The sequence below is a fragment of the Entelurus aequoreus genome, linkage group LG01 (assembly GCF_033978785.1).
Source record: "Entelurus aequoreus isolate RoL-2023_Sb linkage group LG01, RoL_Eaeq_v1.1, whole genome shotgun sequence".
NCBI lineage: Eukaryota > Metazoa > Chordata > Actinopteri > Syngnathiformes > Syngnathidae > Entelurus > Entelurus aequoreus.
Window position 1 is genome coordinate 54,166,162 of NC_084731.1, and position 18,082 is coordinate 54,184,243.

General features: G+C 42.7%; 1 protein-coding gene across 4 annotated transcripts in view; it reads left to right on the plus strand.

Moving 5' to 3' along the window:
- Window positions 1-5,054: 5,054 nt before the first annotated feature.
- The window catches only part of LOC133654342 (uncharacterized), a 34,351-nt gene continuing 21,323 nt past the window's right edge, over window positions 5,055-18,082 (plus strand). The window contains exons 1-3 of one of the 4 annotated variants that reach the window (XM_062054674.1): window positions 5,055-5,339; window positions 5,998-6,647; window positions 17,019-17,137. In XM_062054674.1, the coding sequence (XP_061910658.1) occupies window positions 6,614-6,647; window positions 17,019-17,137 (153 nt within the window). In that variant the 5' untranslated portion in view covers window positions 5,055-5,339; window positions 5,998-6,613. The remainder of the gene's footprint in view (window positions 5,340-5,997; window positions 6,648-17,018; window positions 17,138-18,082) is intronic. The other 3 variants (XM_062054680.1, XM_062054660.1, XM_062054667.1) reach the window with 3 other exon arrangements.

Sequence of the window (18,082 nt, forward strand, 5' to 3'; positions counted from 1 at the left end):
CTCATCATTGCCTCTCGCAGGCAGGGGGCCAGAGACAATTACTCGATGCCTGGACATCTTTCTGGCGAGATCACAAGTCCTGGCTATGTTTCTCTTTGTAATCTCTGACTGTCTCATTCTAGTGTCATTGGAGCCAACGTGTACAACTATATTCGCATAATTAGTGGTGCGATTAGCCTGTCGTACGTGTTTACTAGGCCTGTTGCGAGTTAGCTCCCTAAGATTAGCTTCAATGTCAGGTGCTCTGGCCCCGGGGATACACTTTATTGTGGCTGGTTTGCTAAGCTTTATGTTTCGGGTGATGGAGTCCCCTATAACTAAGGTGTGGTGCCCGGTAGACTGGGGTGTAGGACTAGCTAAAGAGCTAAATCTATTATGCGTCTCAACCGGTACACCGTAGCTTGTAGGCCGCTTAGGACTGCTACAAGCTGGGCTAGTTAGCTCGCTACAGCTAACGCTAGCAGATGTGTCCGCAACATCTAAAGTTACGACATTACTCTGCTCTAACTGGCGGACACGGCCCTCTAGCAGAGCCAACCTCTCCGTGAGTATGGTGCAAGACGCGCAGGAAGCCATTACTCACAGTGTTTTCTGTCACCGAGTGAAGTTCCTGCTGTCCTCAGGGAAGTGGTCGCGGTCTGTAGGAGTAGCTTCTTACTGACCGGCGCTGCCTTTCTCCGCGCTAGCTTAGCAGCTAGCTAGCTGAGGAAAGGGTGGTGGGACAGAGATCGGGTGATTTGCAAGTTAAATAGTACCACTAAAAATGTTTGAGAAGTGATAAAGAAAGCTGTAGAACAATTAAAAGCACACAGATAGAGCGCTACTTAGCTTTTTCGCAACAGCGAACAGACGGCGAGCAGTCACGCACGGTGGCCGCGGGGTTGACTAGTTGATAGCGGCGCACGTCTGCCCGGATGCCCGGCCAATAGAATCGGACCATTACCCGGTTGAGTGTTTTATCATACCCCATGTGACCGGCCATCGGGTTAAAATGCGCCGCCTGGAAAATAATTTCCCAACGGCTTTTTGGCACCAGCAACTGGGTGATTTTCTCCCCTGTCTGAGTGTCACGACTCACTCTGTATAATTTGTCCCTAATTAATGCAAAGTGAAGGAACCCCTGCGCTATCCCCGGGCGAACCCGCTGCCCACCAATTGTTATCACTTGGTCCCAGGTCGTGCGCAGAGTGTCATCTCGAGACTGCTCGAGTGGAAAATCATTCATGGGGCGCCATTGGGGAACCGGGGAAACCTCTTGCGAAGCCCCCGCGGCTCCCCTTCCCCTTCCCCCACGGCAGCGTCGGATAATCTTGCGTCTCCGCTGAGAACAGCGCGGCTATCCCCTTTCCCTACCGGTCGTGAACGCACCCCTGCGCACTGCTTTATTAACCCGTTAAACCCCGGCCAATTGGTTACCAAGATTACAGGGTGCGTTAGGCGCGAATTTACAGCCACCTTCACAATATGCTTTTCCACTGGCACCATAGGGTACTCGTGAATATCCCCATGCACACATTTAACCCGTACCCCCCAACACTTTGGTTAGGGGGGTGGGCTTTGGTGGAAGCGGGGGTGTATAATGTAGCCCGGAAGAGTTAAGGCTGCATGGGATTCTGGGTATTTGTTCTATTGTGTTTATGTTGTGTTACGGTGCAGATGTTCTCCCGAAATGTGTTTGTCATTCTTGTTTGGTGTGGGTTCACAGTGTGGCGCATATTAGTAAGAGTGTTAAAGTTGTTTTATACAGCCACAGTCAGTGTAACCTGCATGGCTGTTGACCAAGTATGCCTTACTGTCGCTTACGTGTGCAAGCAGAAGCTGCATACAACATGTGGCTGGGCTGGCACGCCATTTTTACAGGATGTAGAGGGCGTTAAATGCTGTGCCATCACGGCACACCCTTATTATTGTTGTTGGGGTGAAATCCGTAGCATGTTTGACCCGGGAGATTTCTGGGAGAGGCACTGAAACCCGGAAGTCTCCCGGGAAAATCGGGAGGGTCGGCAAGTATGCAGCTGAGCCGCATCAGAGTGGTCAAAGAGCCGCATGCGGCTCCGGAGCTGCGGGTTGCCGACCCCTGTCCTAGGGCGAAAGGCCGCTCCTCCTGTCCTTGCCTCAGTGTCCGGAACCGGCGCCTGTGGTCCTCTTCCGATCCTCCTGTCCGGTCCTGCACCGCTCTCCTCATGTCCCGGTACTTCACCCGGGACGCTGGTGGCAAGCTGAGTGCCGCTCGCTGCGCTTCTCCCGCCAGCAGCGGCAACAGCCGTACCGCCCACTCCTCTTCTGGAAACGCGCATGCTTTTGCCGTCACCTCAAACATGTCCACGAAGGTTTGCGGGTCTTCCGTCTCCACCATCCGGTGCCAATGCTGGCGCTGCCGCCGTGGGTGTCCCCGCTCTGGACCGCTCCACCAGCGCTCACAGCACTTAACTCTGCAGCGCAATTTGCGCTTGCATCTCCTTCATCTGCTGCTGGTTTGCGCATGACATCTCAGCTATGAGCTGCCCGAGTGCCGCTATTGGGCTCGATGTCGACATTGTTCTTTTCCCTTTTAATTGGGCGCCAGATGTGGAAGTCGCTTCCTAGCGGTACCACTGACATATGCTTCACAGGATCCAAGTGTGCAGGTTTTAACAAGGTTTTAATAATAATGTTTCAACAACAGTTTTTCTCTCCAGTAGAACGTGACCTTTCAGTCATGTCCGTATCCTCTCTCCCCTCCTGCTCCCGGCCGCTTGCTGTTAAAGACAACAGATGATTAGATTACCACGTACCACCTGTGAAATCCAATCACCTGCCAGCTGTGTGTCGCCGTCAGCACTGCCACGGCCCCGTCTGATGGTGCTCTGTCCTCAGCACCATGGACAGAGGTGGTGACCTTTGGTCCTGCAGGCAGCGCTGGCAACATCTCCCTCCACAACTAGTAATATTTATTTGGGCCTGATGGGTGACAATTAAGGGAATCTGAATTTACAGTCGTGGTCATGTCGTGGCTGTCTTGAGTTTCCAATAATTTCTACAACTCTTTTTTTTTTGTGATAGAGTGATTGGCGCACATACTTGTTTGTCACAAAACATTCATGAAATTTGGTTCTTTTATGAATTTATTATGGGTGTACTGAAAATGTGACCAACTCTGCTGGGTCAAAAGTGACATGACATGGACTTTGGCGCAGTTTCCTGCGTGAGTTGCTTTCCCGGAATGCAAACAAACTTGACTGGACATCGGATGAAGGTAGATACATCATTTATTTTAACACTAACAAAAAGGAACAAACAAAAGGCGTGCTCAAGACGGAGACAAAAACTTGACTAAGAAAACAAAAACTAGCACTTGGGCAGAAACTATGAACATGAAACAAAAATACTTACTGTGGCATGGCATGAAGCATGACCTATGGTATCATCGGGTAGCAAAGGATAACAGCGGTAACAGAGTTAATGTCGCCAGGCTGACCTCCTGGCAACTATCGGCTTAAATAGTCGTGAACATGATTAGCAACAGGTGCGTGAGTGCAAACGTGAAACAGGTGGAACTAATGGGTTGCTATGGTGACCAAACAGGAACTAAAAAGAGTCCAAAAACCAAACAGGACATAACTTAGACAAAACATGATCACAGACATGACAAAAAGTATACATACGGCAATGTTAATATTTGGTTACATGTCCCTTGGCAAGTTTCACTGCAATAAGGCGCTTTTGGTAGCCATCCACAAGCTTCTGGCAAGCTTCTGGTTGAATTTTTAACCACTCCTTTTGACAAAATTGGTGCAGTTCAGCTAAATTTGTTGGTTTTCTGACGTGGACTTTTTTCTTTAGCATTGTCAACACAAAGTCAGGACTTTGGGAAGGCCATTCTAAAACCTTAATTCTAGCCTGATTTAGCCGTTCCTTTCCAAACATATTGCTGGGTATTATGGCCAAACAGCTAAATTTTTGTTTTATCTGACCACAGAACTTTTCTGCAGAAGGTCTTATCTTTGTCTATGTGATGACAGATGAAACAAAAATTGAGCTGTTTGGCCACAATACCCAGCTATATGTTTGGAGGAGAACTGGTGCTTTAAATAGGACAACGAAAAAGGAGGATTACCTCCAAATTCTTCAGGACAACCTAAAATAATCAGCCCGGAGGTTGGGTCTTGGGCACAGTTGGGTGTTCCAACAGGACAATGACCCCAAACACGCGTCAAAAGTGGTAAAGGAATGGCTAAATCAGGCTAGAATTAAGGTTTTATAATGGCCTTCCCATAGTCCTGACTTAAACATGTGGACAATGCTGAGAAACAAGTCAATGTCAGAAAACCAACAAATTTAGCTGAACTGCACCAATTGTGTCAGGCGGAAAGGTCAAAAATTCAACCAGAAGCTTACCAGAAGCTTGCCAGAAGCTCGTGGATGGCTACCAAAAGCGTGGACGGTGTGGCGAAGTTGGTAGAGTGGCCGTGCCAGCAAGCGGAGGGTTGCTGGTTACTGGGGTTCAATCCCCACCTTCTACCATCCTAGTCACGTCCGTTGTGTCCTTGGGCAAGACACTTCACCCTTGCTCCTGGTGGCTGCTGGTTAGCGCCTTGCATGGCAGCTCCCGCCATCAGTGTGTGAATGTGTGTGTGAATGGGTGAATGTGGAAATACTGTCAAAGCGCTTTGAGTACCTTGAAGGTAGAAAAGCGCTATACAAGTATAACCCATTTATCATTTATTTACCTTATTGCAGTGAAACTTGCCAAGGGACATGTAAGCAAATATTAACATTGCTGTATGTATACTTTTGACCCAGCAGATTTGGTCACATTTTCAGTACACCCATAATAAATGCATAAAAGAAACAAACTTCATGAATGTTTTTTGTGACAAACAAGTATGTGCGCCAATCACTCTATCACAAAAAATAAGAGTTGTAGAAATTATTGGAAACTCAAGACAGCCATGACATGATTATGTCCTTCACAGGTGTATGTAAAGTTTTGACCACGACTGTAGTAGATTGAAAAAATACATGCAGTACTCATGTCAATCGATAGATGGCAACCCCTGATGTGCAGACTGCAGAACCACCGAAGAAGCAGTTTGCCTGGTGTTGAAAAAATACATGCAGTACTCATGTCAATCGATAAATGGCAACCCCTGATGTGCAGACTGTAGAACCACCGAAGAAGCAGTTTGCCTGGTGCTGTTTTCGCGCGCGCCACCCTACTCTCTCCGGCAGGCAGGGATCAACAATGGCCACAACACAAGCCGACGTCGAGCTACAAACCTTTCAAATAATGGAACATATGTTCGCGGACGTCTGCGATTACCAAGTCGACTGCGGAGGGTCGAATTTGCAAGTGGATGGTAATTGGTATTTTAATGTTTTCATATACGATCTATGTATAGTACGTGACAGGTCAAGGAAAACGCTCGCCCCGGTTTGTTGCAGATTTGTCACATTTCCAAACTATGTTAAATGGATTACGAACTACTTTATAGTGCGATTGTCAACAATATTAAGCTTCTGAGAAACATTAATAATGTACACTTTAACAACTATAGGTTTTCCAATTCGAAAGTGAAAGGTTATATATCATGGGAATGAATCAAGTGCGTTTTCTCGAAGCGAACAATGACCGGGTAATAAGTGACAGAACACCTTAGAAGCAACTACAATTCAACTACTGTTGGTTATTTTAAAAACCGAGTTTAAATGTATTTGCGGAATAAAAAATCGATCCTACATATTTTTGGATTGCATGGTTTTGATTGTACACATGTAGTAAAGTGAGCACATAAGTTAAGTTTGACACTGTTGCCCTCTTTTGTTGTGTATAATAACGATGATACCAGTATGTGTTGATGGGCAATACAGTAGTAATAAAAACATATACATTTAATCTGGAATTAGGGCTGGGCGATATGGCCTTTTTTTAATATTGCCTTAGCCTTGATTGAACACTTGATACATATAATCACAGCAGTATGATGATTCTATGTGTCTACATTAAAACATGCTAAGAGGAAGGAAGACAGCTCCAGTGTGGACTCAGAAGACGCAACTGGGCTCTGGGTACGTGCAGGCTTCCTGTGGAAGACGTCGGTGGCGAGGGAGAGGCCTGGCTAGCAGCTAGCAGCAGCTAGCAGAAGCAAGACGACCTCGCGACGACGGGACCGGTAGGTGACGGCGGCGGCGAGTGACGGCAGCGGGGCGGCGAGGTAGAGGCCCGGCTAGCAGCCAGCAGCAGTGGGACCACCACCCCACCGCCTCACGGCGGCGAGATCGACAGCTTTCTTGCGGCGGCGTGTGATAGCAGCAGAGCGGCGAGGGAGAGGCCCGGCTAGCAGAAGCGGGACCACCTCGCGACGACGGGACCGGCAGGTGACGGCGACGGCGAGTGACGGCAGCCGGGCGGCGAGGGAGAGGCCCGGCTAGCAGCCAGCAGCAGTGGGACCACCACCTCACGGCGGCGAGAGCGACAGCTTTCGCGCGGCGGCGTGTGACAGCAGCAGAGCGGCAAGGGAGAGGCCCGGCTAGCGGCTAGCAGCAGCTAGCAGAAGCGGGACCACCTCGCGACGACGGGACCGGGGACAGCCTTGGCTGAAGGCGGTAAACACCCGCGACAGCCAAAATCAACATGGGGCCAAAGAAGGTGCTCTCTCCTGATGAAGGTGAGGAGATAAGGCGATCACTTGAATTTTTAACAGCAGAGGTATCAGCCATTAAGCAGTACCAACAGACAATTATGCAGCTGGTGGAGGAGGTAACAATTATACGAGTCGAGAATGATGCAAAAACTCTACAAATAGAACAGTTAACAGACCGAGTGGATGAACTGGAACAATACACAAGAATAAATGACGTTATTTTGACCGGGCTTAATATTAAGCCCCGTTCATATGCTCGGGCGGTGACCGCCAATGGTGGAGAAGAGCCCGGGAATTTGGACATCTCCACAGAGAGGCAAGTGGCAACATTCATGGAGTCAAAAGGCATATTCATGGACATGGCAAATGTGGAAGCTTGCCACCCACTCCATAAGAAGAAAGATAATTCGGCACTAGTAATAATAATGAGATTTGTCAATAGGAAACATAAAACTGCATTACTAAAACAAGGAAGGAAGCTGAAAGGAACAGACGTGTACATAAATGAACATTTAACAAAGAAAAACGCAGACATAGCCAGAAAAGCACGTAGCTTAAGAAAACAAGGAAAAATACAACAAACATGGACAGCAAACTGTAAAATATTTATTAAACTAAATGGAACACCAGAGGAAGCAAGAGTAATAGTCATAAGGAAAATAGCAGAGCTGGATAAATATCAATAACGATAAAAAAATTAAACACAACCATGACACAAACAAACAATAATCAATCAAACAGAGAATTTATAACCTTTTCCAGCACCGACTATAACAGGATGGAATTGGACAGTGCTATAGATCCAGACATACATTTTTTTTCTCACATGGACAATAATTGTTTATATTATACAGAAGGACAGTACAACACCAACATTAATTCCAATAACAAACTGTCAATTATTCATATTAACTGCAGAAGCTTGTATGCCAATTTTAACAATATGAAATTATTTTTGGAACACTTTAAAGAACCTTTCAAAATTATCGCTGTATCAGAGACATGGATGGATCCAAAAAAAGGAATGGACTTTGGACTAGAAGGATATGAACTCAATTATATTAATAGAGTAAATAAGAATGGAGGCGGAGTTGCTGTATATGTGATGAAGGACTTCCATTACAAGGTGGTAAAAGACATGTCACTGGCTATTGACAATGTTTTAGAGTGTATAACCATTGAGATATGTCATGAAAGAAATAGAAATGTATTGATCAGTTGTATATATAGGGCACCCAACTCAAGTATTGAAGGATTTGAAGACTGGATTAAGGGAACTTTCAATGGAATCAGTCAAAAAGTACTCTTTTTATGTGGAGACTTCAACATTGATCTCTTGAACCCCAACAAGCAAACGTCCATTAATGATTTCACAGATACAATGTATAGTATGAGTTTGTATCCTCAAATCACAAGGCCAACCAGAATTGCAAGTCACAGTGCTACACTTATTGACAATATATTCACTAATGTCTTTGATAATAATATAACAAGTGGACTGTTAACAACCGACATCAGCGACCATCTGCCAGTCTTTACTATTTATGATGGGAACTACAGGAAGAAGAACATTGACAAAAAGACATTTCAAAGACTATGTACAGAGGAAGGAATGATTTTCTTCAAGAAGGATCTGAGGAAACAAATTTGGGACAATGTATATAATGAAGATGATGTAGATGATGCATATGGGAATTTTGTCAACACCTTTCTAACACTCTATGATAAACATTGCCCATGGAAAGAACGTAGTAAGAAGCAAAAGAAAAACAACCAACCGTGGATGACAAAAGGACTGAAAAATGCTTGTCACAAAAAAACACATTGTATCGAATATTTATAACACAAAGATCTATAGAGGCAGAAAATAAGTATAAGAAATATAAAAACAAGGTAATTGGTATACTACGAACATGTAAGAAGGAATACTACAGTCAATTATTAAACAAGAACAAAAACAACATGAGAGCAACTTGGGGCATCCTAAATAGCATCATTAAAAATGGTGCTAAGAAAGATTACCCCCAGTACTTTCTAGATGGACATACAAAAAATGACAATATGAACCAAATAGCTGAATGTTTCAATGATTATTTTGTTAATATCGGAACAAATCTGGATCAAAGAATTCCAAATGCAGATGATAGGTCAGTTGAGGACTTGAGTGAGCTCATAGACAGAAATCCCAATTCCATGTTTCTTAACCCTCCTATTGTCCTTGGGGTCAATGTGACCCCAAGGCATTTTGAGAGTCTCTAAAAAGATGGTTGTCATTAGTTTTTCTTCCTAATATTTCATGACTTTTCCTAATCCATCAGGGAGACACAGAAAAATATAAAATCAACTGCATGATTGTTTCTCATTTCTCTGTACACATTTTGACCACGCCATCGTTCCTCAGGGGTCATATAGACCCCAGGATTGGAAAGCATTATAAGTCTTTGTGTGTTAGAGTGAGACACATGATCCAATTGACTTTTTTGTGCTCCCAAGTGATCTGAACACAGAGAATTCAATTGTGAGTTGATCTGACCATCATACACTGAATTATTGTTGGTTTAATATCGTTTGGCAGCCATTTTGACAGTTTTCCATAGATATTTCGGCACATTGCACCCCCCCCCCACCAAATACCCCCCAGTGGGAAATTACTTATGTGTGCTCCTAAGTCCCCTGAACACAAAGAAACAAATAGTGAGTCAATCCAACCATCATAGACCGAGTTATTGCAGTTTGAATACTGTTAGGCTTGGTCTTGAATGTGACCAAAAGTGATTTTCGTAATTTCTGAACGTACAAATACATATAAACTCAGTTTTCCATATAAGTGTCACACAAGAAATGAAATGGAACAATCACTGTGAGTTTATCTGACTATTACATGCTGAACTAGTGTGGTTTGAGTAGCGTTTGGTGGCCATTTTAGCGTTTTTCTACCTCGAACATCCCAGTAGGAAACCATTTATTTGTGCTCCTAAGTCCCCTGAACACAGAAAAAAGCAGTGAGTAGATCTTTATTAGTAATTGATGCAGAAACCACTGAGATAAATGGTCTTGAAAATAAATTTATAATTTATACTCTGTCGGAATGGCGGGATGTCGGAACAGTTCAAACATTCCGTTCCCGCGCCGTGTGAGAACAGGAGGAGGAGAGGGGGGAGGAGCAAACATATAAAAGCACTCGCATAGCAGCCTTCTAAACCATTTCTCTGCTGCTGTCTCTGCTGCTGTTTGTGATATACTCTCTCTCTCTCTCTCTTGTTTCGAGTTTGCCTTCTAAACCATTTCTCTGCTGCTGTTTGTGATATACTCTCTCTCTCTCTCTTGTTTCGAGTTTGCCTTCTAAACCATTTCTCTGCTGCTGTTTGTGATATACTCTCTCTCTCTCTCTCTCTTGTTTTGAGTTTGATGATGCCAAACCACAAGACGTTCTCTGTCCAGGAGGTTTTGGATCAGGTTTTTAGTGAAGAGGTAGACATAGAGGAAAATGTGTCTGAAATCGAAGACAATGTTGTGGAAGACCCTGATTATGGGGCATCGTCCTCTGATGAGGATGAGACCCTTGATGCTGAAGTTCCTGTCAACACTGGAACACCAGCAGACATTTTCCTGTCCAAAAATGGAAAGTTGTCGTGGTCCCCTGCCCCACGTCAACGGCAGGGTAGACTTAGCGCTGGTAATGTCATCAAAATGGTTCCAGGCCCAACCCGATATGCGATTAGCCGTGTCCAAGACATAAAATCTGCATTTGAGCTCCTCATGACACCATCAATTGAGAACCATGTACTCTTGATGACCAATTTAGAGGGGAGTCGTGTGTTTGGGGACAGTTGGAAGCCGATCGATGCAATTGACTTGCAGGCATACATCGGGTTGCTCATTTTGGGGGGCGTGTACAAGTCCAAAGGCGAGGCAGCAGAAAGCCTGTGGAATAAAGAGACTGGAAGGGCCATCTTCCCAGCCACCATGTCTCTGAAGAAATTCCATATTATGTCTCGTGTCCTACGGTTCGATGACAGAGAGAAAAGACAGGGCCGGAGAGAACATGACAAGCTGGCAGCTATCCGGGATGTATGGGACAAGTGGGTTCAGCAACTGCCATTGCTTTACAACCCAGGCCCCCATGTGACTGTGGATGAATGTCTGGTGGCGTTTCGTGGCCGCTGTCCATTTAGACAGTACATCCCGAGTAAACCAGCCAAATACGGCATTAAAATATGGGCAGCATGTGATGCCCAGTCGAGCTATGCCTGGAATATGCAGGTCTACACCGGCAAAGCCCCTGGGGAAGCACCTGAAAAAAATCAGGGCATGAGGGTTGTCCTGGACATGGCTGAGGGACTGGAGGGGCACAATATAACGTGCGACAACTTCTTCACCTCCTATGCCCTTGGTGAAGAACTCGCAAAGCGGAAAGTCACCATGCTGGGGACAGTCCGCAAGAACAAGCCAGAGCTTCCCTCTGAGCTTGTTGCAATCAAGAACAGACAGGCTACATCCTCAGTGTTTGCCTTCACTGAGAACGCCACAGCTGTTTCGTATTGCCCCAAGAAAGGGAAGAACGTTGTGCTCATGAGTACGATGCACAAGGATGCCCAGCTCAGCACCAGGGAGGACAAGAAGCCACAAATGGTGTTGGACTACAATGCCACAAAGGGTGGTGTTGACAACCTGGATAAAGTCACAGGCACGTACAGCTGCCGACGCATGACTGCACGATGGCCCCTTGTTGTATTCTTCAACATCATCGATGTGAGTGCCTACAACGCTTTTGTGCTTTGGAGGGAGATCAGTGAAGGCTGGAACAGCGAAAAGCTGTACCGGAGGAGGCTGTTCCTGGAACAGCTGGGGTACGTGCTGGTGCAACCCCAAATTGCACGAAGAGTTGTCCTACCAAGAGCCTCAGCGGCTGCTGTGGTGATAGTGGAGGATGTTCAGAGGGAGGCACACACCTCCAATCCTCCAGTGGCCAGAGGGCAAAAACGAGGCAGGTGCCAGATCTGTTCCACTAGGAACGATAACAAGACAACTAATACATGTGGGGGATGTGGCAAATACATCTGCAAGGAGCACATCCGTTGTGGATCATGTGCCCAGTAGTGCTTTACCCTTTCTTGGAGAGTGGGGGATGAATATTGCCATTTTTCATTTGTTTTACATTTCTTGAGAGAGGTAGACTCTAGGCTACTTTTTGCAGTCTGTGAAAAAATAGGAGTGGCAGACTTTTACAGTATTTTAGTTTTTTTGAAATAAGACAATATTTTTGGTAAATAGCCTACTGTCTTGTTATTTTTTTCTTCAAATATGGACACTCCAAATGGCCGGCCAATGGTCAGATATTTGTTGTTGTTGAAAAAAAACAAAACAAAAAAAAAAAAAATACAAAATATAAAGAGTAATAAAAAAACTTCCCCCATTGAGGATTGCCACCTTATCCTGGTCAGAGGGTTTGTGCTTGACCCTTTCTTGGAGAGTGAGACGAATATTGTTATTTTCAAATGGACACTCCAAATGGCCAACGGTCAGATATTTGTTGTTGTTGAAAAAAAAAAAAAAGAAAAAAAAAAAAAGTTATAAAAAACTTCCCCCTGGAGGATTGCCACCTTATCGTGGTCAGGGGGTTTGCGTGCTTCCATGACCCTAAGAGCTATAGCTGGTCTTAGGGTAGAAGCCTGACTAAGTGCAATCTAAATGGCAAAAAACAACAACAACAACAACACCATACAATTAATACAATTCGGTCACATTCAATGATGGCCGCCTAACAGTATTCAAACTGCGATAACTCGGTCTAAGATGGTTGGATTGACTCACAATTTGTTTCTTTGTGTTCAGGGGACCTAGGAGCACAAATAAGTGGTTTACCACTGGGAGGTTATCTGGGGGGGGGGGCGTAGTGTGCCAAAAAATCAATAAAAAACGGTCAAATTTGACACCAAACGGTATTCAAACAACAATAATTCAGTGTATGATGGTCAGATCGACTCAGAGTTGACTTCTCTGTGTTCAGAAGACTTGGGAGCACAAAAAAGTCAATTGGATCATGTGTCTTACTCCCACACACAACAACTTATAGAGCTTTACATCTCTGGGGTCTATGTGACCCCTGAGGAACGATGGTGTAGGCAAAAATCGAGGTCAATAGGAGGGTTAAAAGTGTAACAAAAGAAGAAATAATCAAAATTGTAAATACAACACTTCAACTGACTGTCATGGAATACATATGGTAACGATAAAAAAGGTTATAGAAGACATTTCAGAACCTCTGACATATATCACCAATGTATCATTTTTAACCGGAAAATTCCCAGACAAAATGAAAATTGCAAAAGTCGTACCAATCTATAAGAATGGAGATGTACACCAGTTTACTAACTACAGACCAGTTTCATTACTTCCACAATTCTCCAAAATCATGGAAAAATTATTCAATAGTCGATTAGATTTATTTATTAACAAAAGTGGGACGCTCGTGGAGAACCAATATGGATTTCGAGCAAATATCTCAACATCAATACCATTAATTAAAATAACAGAGGAAATTATTATAATGATAAATGGGTTGTACTTGTATAGCGCTTTTCTACCTTCGAGGTACTCAAAGCGCTTTGACAGTATTTCCACATTTACCCATTGACACACAATTACCAATGCAATAGATGGTAAAGAATGTGCAGCAGCAGTATTCATGGACTTAACAAAAGCATTTGATACAATTAATCATGATATTTTAATACAAAAATTAGAACGATATGGCATCAGAGGTTTGGTATTGAACTGGGTAAGAAGCTATTTAACCAACAGGAAGCAATATGTGAAGATGGGTGAAAATATGTCAACACGGCTAGATATGTCCTGTGGTGTGCCGCAGGGATCAATACTGGGACCAAAATGGTTTAATCTTTATATAAACGACATTTGTAAAGTTACAAAGGACTTAAAGTTAGTTTTATTTGCAGATGATACAACTGCTTTCTGTTCAGGAGAGAACACACAGAAGATAATACAAATAATAACAGAAGAAATGAACAAATTAAAAAGATGGTTTGACAAAAACAGACTATCTTTGAATCTCAGTAAAACTAAAATAATGCTATTTGGTAATAGTAGGAAAGAGCATCATACGCAAATACAAATAGACGGAGTAGACATCGAAAGGGTAAAAGAAACCAGATTTTTGGGAGTATTAATAGATGATAAAATGAACTGGAAATCTCATATACAAAACATACAACATAAGGTAGCAAAAAACATTTCAATAATGAATAAAACAAAACACGTCCTGGGCCAAAAATCACTTCATATTCTCTACTGCTCACTAGTGTTACCATATCTGACTTATTGTGCAGAAATATGGGGAAAAAACTACAAATGTGCGCTACATTCGTTAACCATGTTACAAAAAAGATCAGTTAGAATAATACCTAATGTTGGATATAGAGAACATACAAACCCTTTATTTATTAAGTCAAAAATATTAAAGTTTGGTGATTTGGTAAAATTGCAAACAGCTAAAATGATGTACAAAGCAATCTATAACCTGCTACCAAAGAATGTACAACATTTCTTCTCAACTAAAGAGGAGAAATATAACCTTAGAGGAAAAAATAATTTATAACATTTATATGCACGTACAACACTTAAAACGTTTAGCATAACAATATGTGGAATTAAATTATGGAATGGATTAAGTAAAGAAGTTAAAAATTGTACTGACATGATCCAGTTTAAGAGGTTGTTTAAATTAATAGTGCTTACAAAGTACAAAGAAGAAGAATTATGAGAAAAACTTCCAACCTTATTGAAAATATTCATCTCAGTATGTTAATAATGACTGAATTAATTAATTACATATTACAAACTGTTGTATATACTAATTCATAGATGTTATTTTATTATATAAAAAGGTCAGTAAATGATTTTATATAATTGTAAATGCTTTGAAGTGGGAAAGGGGTAGGATTAAATAAGCTTTGCTTCTTCCTACTCCTTTTCGGATATGATGTAAATGAAATGATATGAAATTGTGTGATGTATTATGATGTAAATGTGTTCATGTTCGAAATAAACTAAAAGAAAGAAAGAAACATTCTTGTTCATACTGCATTAATATATGCTCATTTTAAACTTTCATGCAGAGAGGGAAATCACAACTAAGTCAATTGACCAAAAGTGTATTTATTAAACAGTTATTAAGCAGTTGCACAAACATTCATGTCATTTCCAAATCAGAAAGTGCAAAATTGTCAGTCTTTTTAAAACAAGCTATTAGTGCACTTTTGTGCATGATGTCTCTAAGATGACAAATCAAAACAACACTAAATTAAAGTGCACTTTTTGTACAGAACGCCACTACAATAGTTTAAAACAAATAAAGTGCACTTTTGCACATGTCACACAAGATATTTCAATAAGTGTCAAATAAAAATGAGCTGCTTAATAGGAAATCAAATTGTGTACATCCTTCGCTATGTGGTAGGTTCCTGCGGACATTATCTCTTTTGTGGTTTACTATTTTTTTCATACGGTGTTGATCTGGAAATGTTTGCCTCGGCATTTTGATGGTGTGGGCGTGTGGCACCGAACGGAGATGTTGACATGCGGAATAAGCACTCTACATTCTCTAGCAGGTGACTTTTCAAATGATGCTACATATTAGCAGTAATGCTACTTTTTGTAGCAATGCTTTTTCCCCACACTTGACAAATTACGGTTGTCTGTTCGACATATTCCCACTTGAAGCCAAACCACCGCCAGACGATGGACCCCGTGCTGTTTTTCTTGGGAATTAATTATTCCTTCATTTGTTACTAGATTCGCACCTTCTTTCTCTCGTATTACCACTCGCACCACAGCTAACTTTAGCCATGCTGCTACCTCTCTGCTGCATGAGGGCGTATACGTATGTGACGTATGACGTGACAGTATGTGACGTGTGTAAGAAAGTGCGCTCGCTGTCTGTGAGAAGGACAGACAAGAAAGAGTGGGAAGAGCCTGCAGTGTAATATCCGCAGCTAAAAGCAACTGCATGAGGACGTATACTCGAATATCACAATATAGTCATTTTGTATATCGCACAGAGACAAACCCGCGATATATCGCGTATATCGATATATCGCCCAGCCCTATCGGGAATCATGTTCATAGTGTAGAATTATATAGACCTGCCGAATTAGAGCTCCCCGATTTTGGGGGGGGGCAATTGCGATTGATCTCTTCAAAATTGCGATTCGAATTGCGAATTTTATACGTAAAAATGCATATTCCTGTCTCAGGGTGCCGCACATTAGAGCAATATGCAATAACTAACTTTAAAAATATTTAGCTTTATACAGACAGACTCAGAGCTTTTGTCTACATCATGCTCTAAAACTGTAGAAATAACCGATAAAAACTATACAGTGTTTGTAATGTAATCATAATACATAATAATAATGCACACAACCATTTAAAATTATATTTATATTTAGTTCTCGTTACCGTAGAATTGTTTACCATTATACTGTACTTTGAAGGTAACTTTGTTATCCTAAATAAATAAAAAGACAAAAAATTAAATGCACTTATTTCTGTGAGTAACAATTTAACATAAATATAAGTGCTTTTTTTTTCACCAGTTGGAAAAACTAGGTTGGGCAGTGTCTTTTTGTTTATTGCCATCACTTTATCACGGCATTCTCGCTCGCTTGTCTATGTTGATGGGCTCATATTGCCCATCTCATTTGAAGCTGAAAAATTGCGACAACAGGACATATGGCTTTGTAATCATATTTTTTCCCTCCTAATTTTTGTTACTTTGCGGCAAGTCGCGAGTAGGGAGAGTGTGTGTGTGTGTGTGTGTGTGTGTGTGTGTGTGTGTGTGTGTGTGTGTGTGTGTGTGTGTGTGTGTGTGTGTGTGTGTGTGTGTGTGTGTGTGTGTGTGTGTGTGTGTGTGTGTGTGTGTGTGTGTGTGTGTAAGCCAGCAGACCGCTCTAGACAAATATTATAAATGACTGAGAAGAGGGCTCACTGTGTTCAGCTAATTCTACTGTTAAATAAACGCGCTCAGGTGATGAGAGCAAATGCAGAGTGAGACATCTTTACCCCTGTTTGAAGCGAGAGAGAAACAAACGCGAGGCTCAACAATTCTGATTGGCGAACGTCTGTCACCCAAATGCCGGTGGTGGCGGAGAGAAAAAAAAAACTCTGCCTCTTGTGATTACGTAATCACACTAATTAAAACTTCCATGTAGAGTTGATGACGATTATTTGTGAAGCCCTATGCTGAATACATACTTATAGTGGTTTTACAGCACTTTTTAAGACACATAGTGTCATTTAACCTTCCATTTTGTGTTTGTCATCCACATTTACTCAATGTATTTATTGGCCATTAATATGTTGTTGTTTTTTCAGGTTTGGACTTTGATCCAGTTTCAATAGGTGATCAACTGAAAAGAATCGGCGATTCTCTGAACGAGGACGCAACGTTTTGTGCTGCTCTGGCCGGCATGGAGCGCTCATTAGCTCAAGAGGTAAACACGCACACACAACTGCACACACATCTTAATCATAGTAATATGTAGTAATTAGAGATGTCAGGTAGAGATGAAAATTTCATATCACAGTTATTGTGACCAAAACAGTTATCATTATTCAGGGTTTCCCTTATACGTATCTGCTTGTGGCGCAGCGCCACAGCTAAATTAAAGCCGCCACGCCTTAAAAATTTGGATTTTTTAAAGTGGAAACAAATTAAATAAATATATTGTATGACAAAATATATAGCCTATATGAGGGGTCGGCAACCCGCGGCTCCAGAGCCTCATGCGGCTCTTTGATCACTCTGATGCGGCTTAGCTTGTCACGGTCTCTCTCTCTCTCTCTCTCTCTCTCTCTCTCTCTCTCTCTCTCTCTCTCTCTCTCTCTCTCTCTCTCTCTCTCTCTCTCTCTCTCTCTGCGCAATACAATGTAAATCGTTGGCCAACCAAAAAGTAACCACAAACACTATACGGTATAGTGTTCTGTGGTTACTTTTTGGTTGGCCAAGAGGACGTGACGACAGGCTGTCCTCACTCAGGTCCGCGTGCGTGCCTTAAGTCCGGCTGGAAATCGGGGAGAAATTTGGGAGAATGGTTGTCCCGGGAGATTTTCGGGAGATACACTGAAATTCGGGAGTCTCCCGGAAAATTCGGGAGGGTTGGCAAGAATGAACATCGCACACGCCTCACAGATGAGAGCTTACAATCCTGTGTGAAGATAAAGGTGACGTCATACAGTCCTGATGTGGAGACGCTGTGCGCTGCGGTTCAGGAGCAGAAATCACATTGACCATGTATGATAAATATTTTAATTTCCTATAATTTTGCATATATTCACATTTTTTAATTGTTCAGTGAAATAGACATTTTATTATTCAGGTTGGCAGCTGACTGCACGGCGCCAGTAAAAGGATGACGGCACAAGAGAGAGGACGGCAT